Raw genomic sequence first — 15634 nt, forward strand, 5'->3', positions numbered from 1 at the left:
GCGAAAGTGCTAACTACAAAATATTAAAAAATCATAAACGCTGCTTCCCCCCACCCCCCCCCCCCAAAAAAAAATCATCCCATCCCTTTTATAAATAAGTAGGATTGGAGAAATCGATGCATCTGCATATCAATTCAGAGAAAAAAATATTTTGGAGAGAGTGTGTGTGGGGGGAGAATTAAAATAGAAATAATACACGTATGTTTCAGAATTCCCCCCCCCAAAAAAAATGTATATGTATTTTAAATAAATAAATTTATTTATTTTTTCCGTGGAAATGATTAAAAATGGCCCTGGGTTTCGTGTGTCCCACTTCCGCATCACATGGTGGCTGTCTCATTCATTACGCCGCCCTATGGGGGCTGCCGCTCCGACGTTACATTCCACCCTCGCTCAATTTGTTACAGTGTCGCCCCGCTGTTGCATTCGGCAACGTTATATCCCCAAAGAGGAGGAGAAGGAGGAGGGGAAGAAACACAACGCAGCAAAAAGCAATTTCCAACCCCCCCCCCCTTCCCCTCCCTCCCTCAAAAAAAACCTGGGAAGAACAACAAAAAAAAGGAAAAGGGGGGAAAAAGAAAAAAAACACAAAGGAGAGAGGATTTTTTTTTCTTTAACCCCCCCCTTCTCTCTCCCTCTCTCTCTCTCAAACAAAAAGGATACACACTGAGCAACACACCCGAGATGTTTCGGTGCTAAAAAAATACAGCGACTCCCATCAACGCCGTCTTTTGAAAAGCCGAAGGTGTACAATGTATCGTGACTGCATGATGAGAAATAGAAAATAAATCCTACACGCACACAAAATCCGTGCGGGAAGTGTCGGCGGAAACAGCTCATCTGGCTTTGTTTTACCCTTCGTCCATACGCAGGAATTTTTTTTCTCTCTCTCTCTCTCCCTCTGTGGTTGGTGTTGTTGTAGTTGGATTTCAAGGGAGGGTTGATTCATTTAAAATACAAATCGGGGGAAAATCTACGTTTCCGAGAGAGAGAGAGAGAGACAGACAGACAGACAGAGGAGGGAAAGGAAAAAGGGGCCATGTATCCGCAAACCAGGCAGTCGGTAAGTGACTTCTTGCGGCCGGAGCGCACGTTTCAATTTCAGCGAATTATTTTCACTGTGTTTTTCTCTCTCTCTCTCTCTCTTTCTCGAACCGCAAATACTGAAGTGAAACGGAATCCCGGCTCTGTACCCTTCTGGAATACCCTTTCGCTGCCGTTTCCTGGGCTTTCCAAGCTGCAGCTATCATCCCCCTCGGGTTTTTTCTTTAAAAAAAATCAAGTCTTGGCACTCATTCACTTCTTTTCTGATTAAGTTGGGGTTCAGCCCAAAGGCTTTATTTCACTTCGGTCTCTGATCATTCAAAAATCATTGATCCCTTTGTAATTTTAGAAGGGGAGGGATGCACCCACATTGTCTTGTTTTGCAATAACGCCCCGTTTAGATCTGTTGTAGACTTTGACATCTTTTGTTTCTGATTTGCTGCTGTTTTAACCCGCTTTCTTTACACTTCACCTCGAAAGTGGGCCCCACCAGCAATACCGTTTTATTGGTGTACTTGAAGCAAGGTACGTTGAGAAATTGTGTTTGCAAACAAAATAGCCAAATTGTGGAATCAAAGATGGAGGTGGGATTGTGTACGCGACATAATTGTCAACATTTCTGATATGCAGAAGTTTTTAAGGTCACTTCAGGATTTCCAGGTTAACCATGAGTTGCACTCGCCCTCACAAATGACCTTTAACCTATTTTTAGATCACATCCAGTTTCCATTTTGTGTGTGCAACATTTTACAGGCTTCAATTATAAACCCTCAAATTATCTAACGCTGGTCAAAGCCCAACTCTGGTCAATAGAGAGACAGAGTCCAGTGCATCCTCAAGCTTTCTGATTAAAGCAGAGGAGTCTGAAGGGAGTGAAATGTAGTTTGCTGATCTGTGTTCACCACCTCCTTTCTCTAGTGGTCTCGAGAATGTAGATGAAGATTAAGAAATGGATAGAAGACCAATAAAAAGATAACTTGCAGTGTGAGCACAACACCTCAGAATTTTAACCCATCCATTTTTATTTCCTCATTTTCACTCCTCAAATTTGGAGGTGCTGACCTATGCTGAGATGAGATCTTACAGGTCTCCATCCAGTATTCTTGCTGATGGGCCATTTCCCCACATAGGAGCTGGGATGCTGACACTGCAAGTTATTTGGTCATGGTTGGGGCAATCCTACCTTTGACCACATTGTACGCTTTCCAGACATGTGGAATCATTTGGCACTGGAACCTTGGCTGATTTCTCCTATCTAATAGGTGTTAACCCTGGGGTCCACCCTGTGTTGAATGACTGAGTTTCACTGGACAACAGATTTACCCTCAGTTACTAAAGGACCCTCTTTCATATCATTTTTGCTTCCTTTTGTGTTAGCTGTGGAGCTGTTGTTCATATGCAATTCCCTCCCTTTGATCAGTTGGGTGGAAGTATCTGTGGAATTCATCATTACCCTTGTTACTCATTCATCAGCCACCAGGGGACGCAGTTGAGCTGGGTGTGGTCTATCCAGATTTGCCCTCCTACCAACGTAAATGATGTCCTTCCACCTGGTACTTTGAGCAGCTTGATAAAATACTTTCCCCATCTCTCCTGAAGATGCTGCCGCATGCTGAGGTGTAATTCCATGGGTGGCAACTGTCTCCCAGCTGTCCCAAGTGACTGTTCTTCATATGAGTTGGATACCTTGGCAGTGAGCACCTGCATGCTCTTTACCTCGGGTTGGAGGACTGAACTGTACTCTGATCCATCCACATCCAATATCAATAGGTGCAACCTTCTCAGTGGGAGTCAAGAATGGGTACCTTGGCTGTGTTTTGTCCCAACGTTGAGGTTAGAGGTGCTGAGTTCATTTGTAGTGCTGTGGTTGAGGCCAGTAGCTCAGCCGGTCCACTGAGTAAGCCTGGAACTATCCTTGTTTGTCTGGCTCGATTGCACATTATACAACGAATGCCCTTAGCAACTCAATGGCAGGAGGAACTTCAAAACATTGCGTCGTGCCTCTTCCCTCCCCCTTCTGTCAGCTGGGCTGAACCTTTGTCCAACTGCTGCAAAGTCCCAACACACTCCTGTTTGAGAGAGCAAGGGGCATATTTTGGGGATGAATTGGTGCCTGTTCTTCAGGGTGGTTGGGGGGTGGGGTGGAGGCAAAGGAACACTCTTTCACTCTGTTTCTCCCTAGCTAGCGATTGTTGCTTTGCTATTCCAGAGGCGCAAGGTTCAAGTGGGATCATGACCGTGTGTGTCAGCAGCTTATTCAACTGTGGATGATATTGCAGTCAATCCTGATCCTAACCTCAGCCAGAGTGACACACATGCAGGGGTCATTAACTTGCAATTGAGAATGGGATCCCTAGCTAATTCCCTTCTTCCAGGGGCACTGAGGCCAATTAGTACCCTTATTACCATCCGGTCTGAGATCAGATAAGCTGACGCAAACTGGGAATCAAATCTGCAATCTTCCAGATAAGATCTGGAAGGAGTTTACCAGGGCAATTAAAATCAGCACGACTACATGCATGCCATGTAAACTGGCAACATCTGTTGCGTGACTTTGGATAATCCAACCAGCTATGCTTTTTGGAACCACATTCATTGACGTTCACTCCAAGCCCCCACCCCCCTCCCAACCTGAAATCTTCACGGTTGTGTCATGCTATAACACAAAGTCAATTTGCAGTTGTATCACATGACATGGTCATGTGTAAATGATGCAGCGTTATCCTTCTAGTTTTGGAAGTTCCACTGCAGAGCTGGTTCAAGCTGGGTGGGAGATTTGCATCAGGCTGGAGGCTTGTGGTTATTTATTTATTTATTTTATTTTTTTGCCCCTCTCGATGTGAGAAGGAAAATTCTGCATGTGTGTCAAACTGTTAGTGTAAAGATGTAATGAGCCACAGTGACTGGAATTTTCTCTCGATCAATTTGTAGCTTTCTGGAACTGCTTTTAACCTTTCTCTTCACTGCACCATTCCTAGGGCAGCAATGCACGTTTTTGAGTTGCAGATTGGATCTTGGTTGGGGTTTGGTGGGTGGGGGGGGGGTGGGGGGGGCGGGGATGGTGGATAGTCCGCTTGCCCTTCTGATTTTTGACCCCACCCCAGGGTTTTGGTCCAGCAAAAGTCCAAGCGTCCACCAATCAGGTGAAGACTTGATTTTGAGAACAGTTTGAGAAAGATTGTATGCTTTTCCTAAAACAGGTACATTTTATTTCAAGCAAATTCTTTTGGCTTCAAGGCACATAGATAACATTTTTGAGTTGGGTTTACTCAGCGATTAAGTTATTTGATCTTATTTACGGCAGTTGTAGGGCAGCTGGAATCTTTTAGTGTTCAAGTCTAGGGAGAGACGAAGAAAAGGGGAATCGATTGGGGCAGGGGGTGCGGGGGTCATGGATGTTTTTACAGTAACTCCTGTGGGAACAGGTACTAAGTGAGGACAATAGAGTTTAGCTAGAATATCCTCTGTTCCAATAGCTTGCTGATATTCACAGCTTAGGCTCACATGAGAGGTGCTTCTGTGGTGATGAAACCTGGGTGGCAGTGCTGGAGTGTGAGCCATAGCTGTCAGAGGAAGAGGAGATGATTCCAGGGGTTTAAGGCACGAAATGAAAATGTCAGCTTTGCTTTGTGCATCAACGAGTGCTATTTTCCCTGAAATCTTTTGAGGTTGGCTTATTTGATTAAAGGCTAATTATTGCTCGTGTTCTACAGAATGAAATAGGTTTTCTCTTTTTTGTCAAAAAATCTCCCTGTGACCTGTCGGCTTTTAAAATGCCCCCTGGATAATTTGTGGTTTAAGTACTCATTTAGTTATTCACCCATCAGTTCCTTCAGAACCTAAATTGCTGCCATTGTATACAATTGGGAGCATTTGCGCTTCTCTGGTGCAATTGTCATATCCAGTTTGATATGGATCAGTTGGAGAATGTCAGCTGCCTATTCCCATGCTGCAGAGGCAGGTGTGACAAGCTGGCTATCGCATTCTTTGTCGCACCTGACTGTGAATATCATGAAGACTGCATAGATTGTTGAAATTACAGTGCTGCATCTTGAAAGATCTTGCATTTTGCAATGTTACAGCCCCCCCCCCCCGCCATTCTAAAGTATTTTTTTTAAAAAATGACCCTTTGTGAGTATGTTTTGTAATCCACCACCGCTACCCAAATTTTTAGGGGGGGTCATGAGTGGGTTAAGGTTTCGCGCCAGTTGATGGAATTCAGTGATGTGGAATGAATAGCTGAATATTTTGAGTACCTAGGCATTGCTGGATTAAATACAGTGCATGTATATACAGAGTGAAACTTATTTTACTTTGGATTGTCAATGTACCTCGGTTCCACTCTCGCAGAAGTGTCTGCTACTCCATGCAACCTTCTGCAATTAGTTATTTATTGTCAAATAATGGGCAATTTAAATAAAATTAAAAGTGATGATGCTTTCAGGCCAGCCTTTAGTGTGTTTTAAATTGGTTTGATCTCCTGCTATGTTCTAGTTCCAGTTGTGCTACAGTTTAATTTCAGTGTGGTTCTTGGCACAGATTAAATGTCCATAAAATGGTAAGGTTTAAATCTAGCTGGATTCTGCAATCTGGAGTGGTTCTGACATAGCTTCCTCGTTCCAGGCACAGGTCTCCTGTCATTGCAACTACACAAGAGCAGAGGGGAGCTTAGTGCAAGCCTGTTTTGTGTTCTGAAATCAATCCTCAACTCATTCCTGGGCAACACATCACAGGTTGCACAGAACATGGTTCCCTTGTGTGTCAGCACGGAATCAAGAAAATGCTGTAGGTTTTGTTACTTGGTTAGTGCACTGCTGTACAGATCAAGAAGGTCCCAGATTCAACTTCAGTCTGTACCTATGTCAGTTGTGGCAGTGCCCAGGGGCATTACAGCTGACCATCTATGACCCTTGTCTGGAGATACTAAAACACTCGGGGGGGTTCTGATTTTTGATCAATATCCACTGACTAGCTGGAAAGCAAGTGGATTGAGGTAATATCTCCCATGGCTCAATAGGCTCTTTATGCTCACAAATGAAGAGTAGCCGTTTGGCCAAGTCACAAATGATAACCAGGTGCATGTCGACTTGTATGCCAGCACGGAGGCCTTCACATCAGGGTATGAGGAGAAAATTTGAACAGGGAGAAACACAACAGATAACCAGCTGGATGGAATGTTGACAATTTACCAAAGAAGCATACTGTTTTCAATGTATGCATTTGCTTAGTCTGTGTGGACTGTACGAGATAAGAACGACACTGCAGTTCTATTGCCGTACATCCACTGTCAGCCCAAAAGGATAGAGCAAATCAGTCAGCTCTCCACAGTTGCCCTCGGTGCTGCCACGTTATTAGTAGACAGCTCGTTCTGATTGGCCCTGTCAGATTCTTCTTCCAACTTGAGTACTGGCAAGGGAAGGTGTACTTGTTGAAGGCAGGTTAGCTTTAGCCTACAGCATGAACATCTTAACCCTTCCCTGTTAAAGCTTTTGAGCCATTGTAATTGTTTGTATTGTTCCTAACTACAATTCCGGCATCCAAAAGATGCTTCTGTTAATATTGCTGTCTGATCAATGTCAAAGAATGTTCTGTAGCTTAGACTTGGGCTATTTCTGCAGTTACTTTTTTTTGGCGTAGATGAGATCAGAGTGACTTTTTTTTAAAACTTAAGTTCTGTATGTTGCCCAAGATGTGCAGAGAAGTGTGAGGTGATTCATTTTGGCAGGAAGAGGGACAGTATGAAATAAAGGGAGAAACTCTAAAGGAGGTGCGGTAACAAAGGGACCTCTGTATATGCACATAAGTCATTGAAGATGGCAGGGCATGATGAGAGAGTATATAATAAAGCATATAGTATCTTAGGCTTTATTACTAGGGGCATTGCATACAAAATTAAGGAGGTCTTGTTGAACTTGTAAAAGACACTGTTTATTCCTTGTGGAATACTGCATCCAGTCTGGGTACTGTACTTGAGGAAGGATGCGAAGGCATTGGAGGGCGTACAGAGGAGATTCACAAGAATGATTCCAGGGATGATGAACCATTACTATGAAGGTAGATTGGAGAGGTTGGGACTGTTTTCCTTGGAGAAAAGAAGGCTGAGAGGAGACTTGATAGAGGTATTCAAGATCCTGAGGGATATGGACAGGGTAAATAGAGAGAAACTGTTCCCAATCGAGAGAACATCAAGAATTAGAGGGCACAGATGCAAATTAATTGGCAAAAGGAGTAAAAGTGATGTGAGGAAAAATTTTTTCACCTAGTGGGTGGTTGGATTCTGGAATGAACTGCCTGAGAGGATGGTGGAGACAGATTTGATTGAGGTACTCAAAAGGGAATTGATTTGCTATCCAAAAAGAATGTGCAGGGTTCTGGGGATAAGGCAGGGGAGTGGGACTAGGTAGAATTCTCTTTCAGAGACCCAGTGTAGACTCGATGGGCTGAATGGCCTCATTCTGCACTGTGAAGATTCTGAGATTCTGTGTAATGTTTGTGTTCAAAAGTTGATCTCTCGGTGTTTTTTATTCACTAGCTTGGGAAATCCCAGTAGTCTCTCTTTCCCTCTAGATCTGACCCTTCAGTGCGGTCAAAAAGAAGGTATTGCAAGAAAACCTATTGCAGCTCCTGTGTCAATTTACTGAATGCCACATTTACTGAAAGCCATATGCAGGGGGCTGGATGGAGGAGTGCTTGTTTATTAATTAAAAGTTGTGTATTTTTGGACCATTTTATTATGCCAGTGATTTTGTTTTTTAAGTTGCGGCTGAAAGTGGAGGTCTATACCTGCCCTCACATCTTTTAGTCATTTGCTCACTGCTGTTTGCTCCCCTACCTCTGAAGGTGTTGACACTATGCTCAGTTTGATTTCTTGTGACCAATCTGCATGTACAATACCACTAATGCGCCAGGCTGTTTTACAGGGGAGAGGTGGGGGGGTGGGGTGGTTGGAATGTGTGTAGATAGTAGGATTTGCATCAAAACTTGACCTCTTCTCATCCAATGAACAGGTTTATGGTTGGCAGCAAGCTTCAATAGGTAGGTAGATAGATAGCAATTGAGAGCAGAAACCTTTGGGGACTTTTCTTTGAAACCCAGGAGCACTGAGGCATACTGATGTGTCCTTTTTGCCCTCCCACTTCCATGTTGCCTGAGGTCAGCCAACTCAATGCTGACTGGGATTCCAAGCTTGTAATATGTATCAACTTCATGATATGTCAACCACCAGAGCGGTAATTGAAAGCTTTTGATGTTTACTGTTGTATTGTTTTGCCTTCACTTGGATCTTGAACAAAAATTGAAATGGTTTGGGAAGAATTACAGTGACTGTTAAATGCAGTAGTGATGGAATAGCTTACTTAGATGTGAGAATGAGGGGTTCTGATGTTTTCAGGGTGCATACTTGTTAGTTTGGTCAAGTGTTGTGATAGGGTTAATTCTCTCCTCCTGTATGATCTGGACTTGAATCCAGCTCTCTGAGCAACTTAAGTCTCCATGCTCTGATAGCCATCATAAATGAAACAAGTTGAGCAAAGTTTTTGGTTCAGTCCCAGTGGATTGCGTTGAGCCTCAGCTGGAATATCATTTTTCAGATGAAGTCGTTCTTGGTTACACCTACACCTTGTGTTATGTGGGGGAGAAAAAGCACTGATTAAGAAAGACTTGCATTCATATTGACCTGCGCCTTGTTCCCAGGACATTCCAAGGAGATTCACGTGATCAGTTTGTAGCGTGGTCATGTAGGCAAATATGGCAGCCGTGTTTGCAGAGCAGAATTCTACAAATAGTGCGACTTTATGGTGGTGTTTGAGGGAGAAATCACTGCTTTGCGATTTCTGAAAGTGTACTGATCTTTGACTTAATCAAAGGGGAAATTCCCAACAGTGCACCACTTGAGTATCAGTCGAGATAATGTGTTCAAATTCTGGAGTTGGGATTCAAGCCTCAATCTTTTGATCAAAGGCAAGAGTGCGACGAGCTTAAGCAAGCTTCCACGATACAGGGGGCAGGGCACTGAAGGGATCCTGTCCAAATGGAATTAGCTATTTACCAATTGAGTGATTCGGAGCAGCTGATTTAGTTATAAAATGCTTTATCGTGGACCAGTTGAGATGTGATGCGGAAGTTAATCTAATGTTGATGTTTGACTCTCAACCCAAAGGATTTTTCTTCTATAAAGGACTCCAAGCATATTTGAGGCTGGAATTATCTGGATGTGCGGTGGGAGTTTTGGACCAATGGACAGCAGAGGATGGACTCATCACACAGAATTGGCCAAGATGAAAAAATGGCAGCATTGATCAGGCCCATTGGAATGCTGCTGCTGTTACTCAATGCACATGAATAATCTGTGCTCTTCACCATTGCTATCTTGCTATGCTTGGTGGCTGAGACTGAAAGCTCAGGAACCTCCTGTAAATTGTAGGGACGGGGCGAGGCAAGTTTCACTATAATGAGACAGAGCTTTGAATTGAAATTGTATTTTTCATCACCCAGTAAACCCATCGCCAAACTGAGCTATTGAGAAATCCACACAAGTGAGCTTCATACTCCACTACCTCTGGGAAGGAGTGCACAGCCTCTCCCTCAGGGAACAGCCTATGAGTTTAAGTCCAGGGAGATTATTGCTGAGGCTCACTGATTAGTAATGCTCCATTAGGGTGAGCATCCCTGAAGGTATACTCTGGTGATGAGTAAACTCCTTTGGGACAGACACAGGGACAACTAACAGAGGAATAAAAAAAACTACCACGACTAAGAGCTCACTGCTGTAGGAAGGGGTTGAGGCAAATAGCTTGGATGTTTTCAAAAAGTACATGAGAAAAAGGGGAATAGAAAATATGCTGGAAGACTGAGATGAGGTGGATGTAATGGGAGAAGACAAGTATAAACACTTAGACAGGTTGGACTGAAGGTCCTACTTCTATGCAATTCTATGTACTAGACTTTGATATTCTCTTAGAACACAATTAAAAGTAACAATTAAAAATGATGTCTGTCCCATTTCAAAGTGTCAACACTTTGTTAGATGCAAAACTATTTGTTTTTAAAAGGCTGATGCCCATATGTGGGTTCTTGTATCTGGAATCTGACTATCACTAGTATTTCCAATCTGCAGCGTTCCTTGACAAACAAGTTGAGCTCTGATTAACTCAAGCCTATGTTCCCTTACCAATGACTGGACTTTGTGATACTACAAGGGCACTGTTTCACCTTAGCAGCAGAAGGCAATGTGAATTACATGGCAGAACACTCCTGTCCTTGTAAAATAACATGTAACTTGCTGTGGGAGTAATGTGATGAGAACTTGTCTAGTTTAAAAATTAAACTTGCATCCTTTGACGACTAATTAACTAATTAACCCTAGCTAAAAAAAATTGGGGCAGCTGAGTGAGTTTTATAGTCATTTTAAATTGATATGTAGATATAGGCAATAAATCCCAGGAAGTTTCAATTTATGATAGCTATTGGAGCGTTGCAGCTTGGCTCATGTTTTCTGAGCAGTGAAAATATTAAGTCATGTAGCTTTGATGGAGGACTCTAGCCCACTTATAATGTTTATTGTCAAACTAATACTCTATCTGATCACTGTACACCAATTTACTTCTATTCTCCGCATCATGGTGTCTGACTTTTTAAAAAAATAATTCAATTAATTCAAAATAATTTAACTGAAAGGAATCTCATCTTCAGAAATCGCCGTTCTAATTATTTCTTTGACCGTATTGAATTGTGAATTCTGGAGAAAAACAAGTGACCTTTCTTTCATTTAAAAGAGGAATGTTGGGCTCTAGGTGCCATCTTGGTCCTGGGAGCAAGGAAGCCCCAAATATGAACTCTAGTCTGAGCAATGAGTCAACTGCTTTCTGTTAAAGATACATCAGCATGTTGGTTAGCCCCAGTGTTGCAGCATGAGGATGGAATTGATTGCTTTCTATTGCCCTTCCAAACCCTTTAGCTGCTCTGTTGAAATGTGGAGCTGTGAAGACAGCATGGAACTGTAATTTTTTTTCGCTTATAATTGAATGCTCACTTTGTTGTTCAGGAAAGGCTGCATGCATGAGATACCAGAGTGCTGTTGGAGCCCACATGATGATACAGGTGGTGTTGTCTTGGGGAAGAAAAGGTGACAAATTTGGGTTGGGACAAGGGTGGAATTGACATTTTCTTCTCACCAGCCGCTTGATATTACAGAACCTGCACTTTATTGTGCAGCCTACATCATTGTACTCTTAATTTGAATTTTCTCACTTTATGCAGTGTGTATGTGTAGCCATTGTTAACTAAATCTGCTCATTAACATGGGTAAAGCGTGTATTTGCATTAAATTATGCTTTCCAAGGTGACTCTTCAGCATACTTATATAAAACAATAGACCAAGTGAGATAATCAGCTCAAAAAACCTCCAAGTTTTTATAGTCGAAGGAGTTGGATGGAACACGTTGTGACACAGGAACAATAACTTTAGAGAAGTTGTTGTGCTTTTAGTAGATCTCTGGGCAATTGAAGAGTATATTGTCACTCCAGGGAGTCTGGGCCTTGTTTATTTCTGTTCTGTGCTAATTCAAAACCCAGTTGAATTGAAGGATTGCATTGTGGGGTTGTTTGTATTATTCTTGGCCCACTCAATTAAGCAACAAGTGCAATACAACTGTAGAGGTCCCTAACCAGTGGTACAATGGGTTAGTACGTATTTTATCTCTGGGTCCCCCAAGTTGAAGTAGCACTAATGAGATGAACGTCCCTTGTTTGAAAGGAGTTTGGACTATTGAAATTTAATTTCTAGTGGACATGAATCTGCATCCCAATTGAACCTACTGGGCAAGCTCACTTGGAGAAAGGAAGACTTGCATTTGTCGAATGCCTTTTTATGCCTTCATGAAACACCTCCGAGCACTTGGTACTTTGAATGCAGTGACTATCATGGCTAATACACCGAGAGGGGGTGGTGATGAGAAAATCTTAAATGTGGTGCAGTGTTTCTTATCACTTTGAGGTCATGTCCTTTTGTGAAGAGGATATTCCTGTGGTTAATCCACTGATTCATTCTTTCGCCTTTTATTATTTTGGAAAATAGCCTCTGGTAGGAACACGGTGTTGGTTGCATTGCTCATGAGAAAGAATCACTCAGTTGCAAAATCTTTATGGGCCTAAGAGTACATGATGTACTGTTGAATCTGATGTCTAATCTATAGTGTACATGTTGTTTTCCATTACTCTGCTGGCAAGTATAGTGCTGTACCACTGTGTCTGCATATGGCGCAGTTAGTCTCCGGGTCTAGTGTCAGCACCTGGTGTTCTATCCGTGTTCTATCCAGATAGTGCTCATCTCAAGGCCATCAGGGAAGCTATTGCTTCAAAATAAACACATGATATGGGAGCCACTCAAGGTCCAAAAACAATGTTGAGAAGAGTCCTAAGATTGGCTCAGGACATAAGAACCAGAGCTTTTCAGGTTTGGAAGGAGGCAGCTGATTGGTGACGTGATTGTAGCAGGTTAAATGGTGAATGGTTTTGAAAAGGTAGAGCCCATTTTAAACAGATTTAAACTAATGACAGACAAACTCCTGAACTCCTTCATAGTGGTGAGATGTAGATGCAGGGCAGTGAGAGAGCTATATGTGTTTGTGTGCACAAATAGGTGCCTCTTAAGTTGCATTGGCAATGATAGTAAACATCGTTAGGGGGAATGATGTGCATGCCTAGTGCTGTCTGTTATGACACGTTTGATTTACACTTTAAAGTTGTGCCAGAGAGGCATGGGAAGTGACATTTTACATAGGATTCTCCTGCTGTGACCTGGTTAATGGCAAGCTTGCCTACAGGCCCAGCATTCACCAAGTTAGATTCATGATATTACTGTGGAGAGAATTCAACCTTTGTCTCTTCCCAGGTTTGCTTGAGGAACCGTTTTTTTAAAAAATCTGATGGGAGCTATGCAGGCTAGTTAAAATGTCAAGGTATAAAGGGAGAAAGCTGAACATTTGAAAATTACCTTGTGCTTTAACAGCTTTTGACTGACCTTGTTAGTCAGCTTCTGGGCCACCATTTTGATTGCAGTTTGCACTATTGCTGAGGTAATTCTTCTCATTGCAGAAGCTTACAGCCATTGTTTCACAAGAATATTAAAATGGAGGGTTGCAAGCTATTCATATGATGCTATTAATCAAATTTATAACTTTTTTAAAAAGCATCAAGGTAATCCCTTTTCATCGCTGCAGCACAAGATAAATCATAGGATTATGATTGCAGCAATTTCAATCCTTTTCTAAAGATATTGGAACATATTGAGTCTTCCTGCTTTCCCTCTACCCTCCTCCCCCTCCACCCCTCACACCCTCTTTCCTGCACCCCCACCCCCCCACCACCACACCCCACCACTACCGCCACCACCACCCACCAATTTCCAATAAATAAAAGGACAAATGTTTCTTGGGCAAAATGCAAATCTAGATTACTGATTTCCTTCATGGAGGAGGCAGGTGCATAATTGTGTAAACAGACTAGGAAATGCCAGCGCGGTTAGTGGTGCATAAATAAAACTTCTAGAACAAAATGATGGGAGCAGCTAAATTAGACCAGATTTTCTTGAATTGAGTATTCAATGCAAGGCTAATACCTCACATGCAGCAGTAAATGCTGCTGTACTATCTGCCCATTTTGGAATTCGCAACATCCTCCCTTTGGAATTCGGAGTATTTGTCAGAAATCTCTGGTGGGGGTAAGATACCATGTGACTTTGATGCTGAGTGATGAAGGGACCGGATAAAGTGGAAGCAGGAAATCGTTTGTGCTAATGCGCAAGTGAATGTGAGGCATGATTTTCAAGATCAGTAATTGAAAATTAAACCTGAGCTGAGAGAGAGGAGTGAATTTCTGGACAAAATTGACCCTGTGCATTAAATGGAATCATGACTAATTGCTCCTATTCCCTCCGGAATGAGGCATTCAAGTTTCGATCTAGGACATGATTACGGTTGGAAATGCTTGGAATACCAATTCAAAGGGAAGGCTTAATGTGGATTGAATTGGATACATCTTCAAGTTCGAATGCGCAGACTTGACTGTATTGTCAGTGGGATTTTGATAAAGCATAGTACTGGAACTGGGAAAATTTTGTATTCTGCCCACTTGAACTGGAAACACCCACTTGACCTGAAAACTTAAGCAGTGCAATTGTATGTTTAGCCCTTGGAAATGTGTGTAGAGCCTGGAGAGGTTTAATGCTATGTATTGGTGGTTACAGGTCTGTCGCTTATTAGTGGGGCTAACCTGGGGCGATAAATGAAAATCTCACCCAAAACATATTGGGTTTAAGTATGAAGCTGTTTTCCTGCAGTGTATTGGCAGCTGTTTGCTGAATAAACCGGATAGCACTTTGCAGTAGGCCTGACACACGTGTTGTGTTACCGATTTAAATGGGGAATTAAGTTTTTCTTTGCGCTGTTCTGATTGTGGAATTAGTGCAGAAAATTTACATCATTTGCTCCTAACGTGGAGGCTTTCAGAACAAGACCATGGGCTGCAGAATCCGACTTGCACTGTTCTGTGGCTTACCTTTGACCCTTGAATCTGTACAGAAAGAGCTTCAGTTCAGGAGCCTTGTGGATGTGCCACAATTCAGGCGAATATATTTCCATGTCGACATTCATAACTGATAATATTTGGACTGGTTTTTATGTAGGTGCAGTATCGAGAGAGCCACGTGGGAGGAGTGGTTTGATACAGGGCCTGATGAGGAATGGTTTTTCATAGGTCAGTTATTTCCTCTCTTCTCCTACACTTTTTCCCTGGTGAGTCCTTGTTGAGTGATGGCAACATCTGATACCTCCCCTCTGTGACCAGTCTTTATTTCTGATATGAAAGTGTGCCAGTAGACCATTAGGTTGTGGGGGACATCACAGCTGAGTCCAATCTTTCCTCACCTTTAAACACTTTGCAACAGGGCAGTGATCAGGATGAGAGCCATGGTTGACTTCTGGCTCAAGATGCATTGAGGCCAGTAGCAGTACACCCTCTATGATTAAACCACTTGCAAAATGAACTTTTAACCTCTCATTTTGATCCAACAACCCTTCAGCATTGCCTGACCATCTCTTGCAGCTGCTTGAATTGTGATCTTCATTTTCAAAGGCACAAAATCTTCCATCCAAAGTAAAATCTTTTTTTTCTGCCCATTGCAGTATCTGATGTGCTGCATATACATTATTGAATGCCTTCTGTTTGTGCTTGCTGCCAGTTGTCAGTTTTCCTCTGTTAACATTCAATGTCAAACCTGTCTCGATGAACATTTAAAATGCAAATTCTGTACATAAACAGTCGCTTGCACCAATTAAGCTGCAGGCTGAGGCCAGCAAATGGTGCTTCTAAGTGAGTTTCTGAAATCTCTATCACATTCATTAACATCTTTTTAAAAATAAAATTCTACTTATCAAGTAACTCTGGCTAGTGCCTTGGGAAAATTTACTCATTGAGGAAAAGGAAGGGTGCCTGATGGCCCATTGGAACTGCCTCACATGAGGCAGCAGCGCAAAGTGACACCTCCGTTTGTCCATCCAATGTGAACCCAGATACTAAGATTATGATTCTGTTA

General features: G+C 42.5%; 1 protein-coding gene across 2 annotated transcripts in view; it reads left to right on the forward strand.

Annotated features, from left to right (window-relative positions):
• The first annotated feature begins 507 nt into the window (after positions 1-507).
• Positions 508-15634, forward strand: part of LOC121286962 (TLE family member 5-like) — a 120523-nt gene continuing 105396 nt past the window's right edge. Inside the window, exon 1 of one of the 2 annotated variants that reach the window (XM_041204313.1) lies at positions 508-1063. In XM_041204313.1, the coding sequence (XP_041060247.1) occupies positions 1040-1063 (24 nt within the window). In that variant the 5' untranslated portion in view covers positions 508-1039. The remainder of the gene's footprint in view (positions 1064-15634) is intronic. The other variant, XM_041204312.1, reaches the window with a different exon arrangement.

This window comes from Carcharodon carcharias, chromosome 14, assembly GCF_017639515.1.
Source record: "Carcharodon carcharias isolate sCarCar2 chromosome 14, sCarCar2.pri, whole genome shotgun sequence".
In the NCBI taxonomy this organism is placed as follows: domain Eukaryota; kingdom Metazoa; phylum Chordata; class Chondrichthyes; order Lamniformes; family Lamnidae; genus Carcharodon; species Carcharodon carcharias.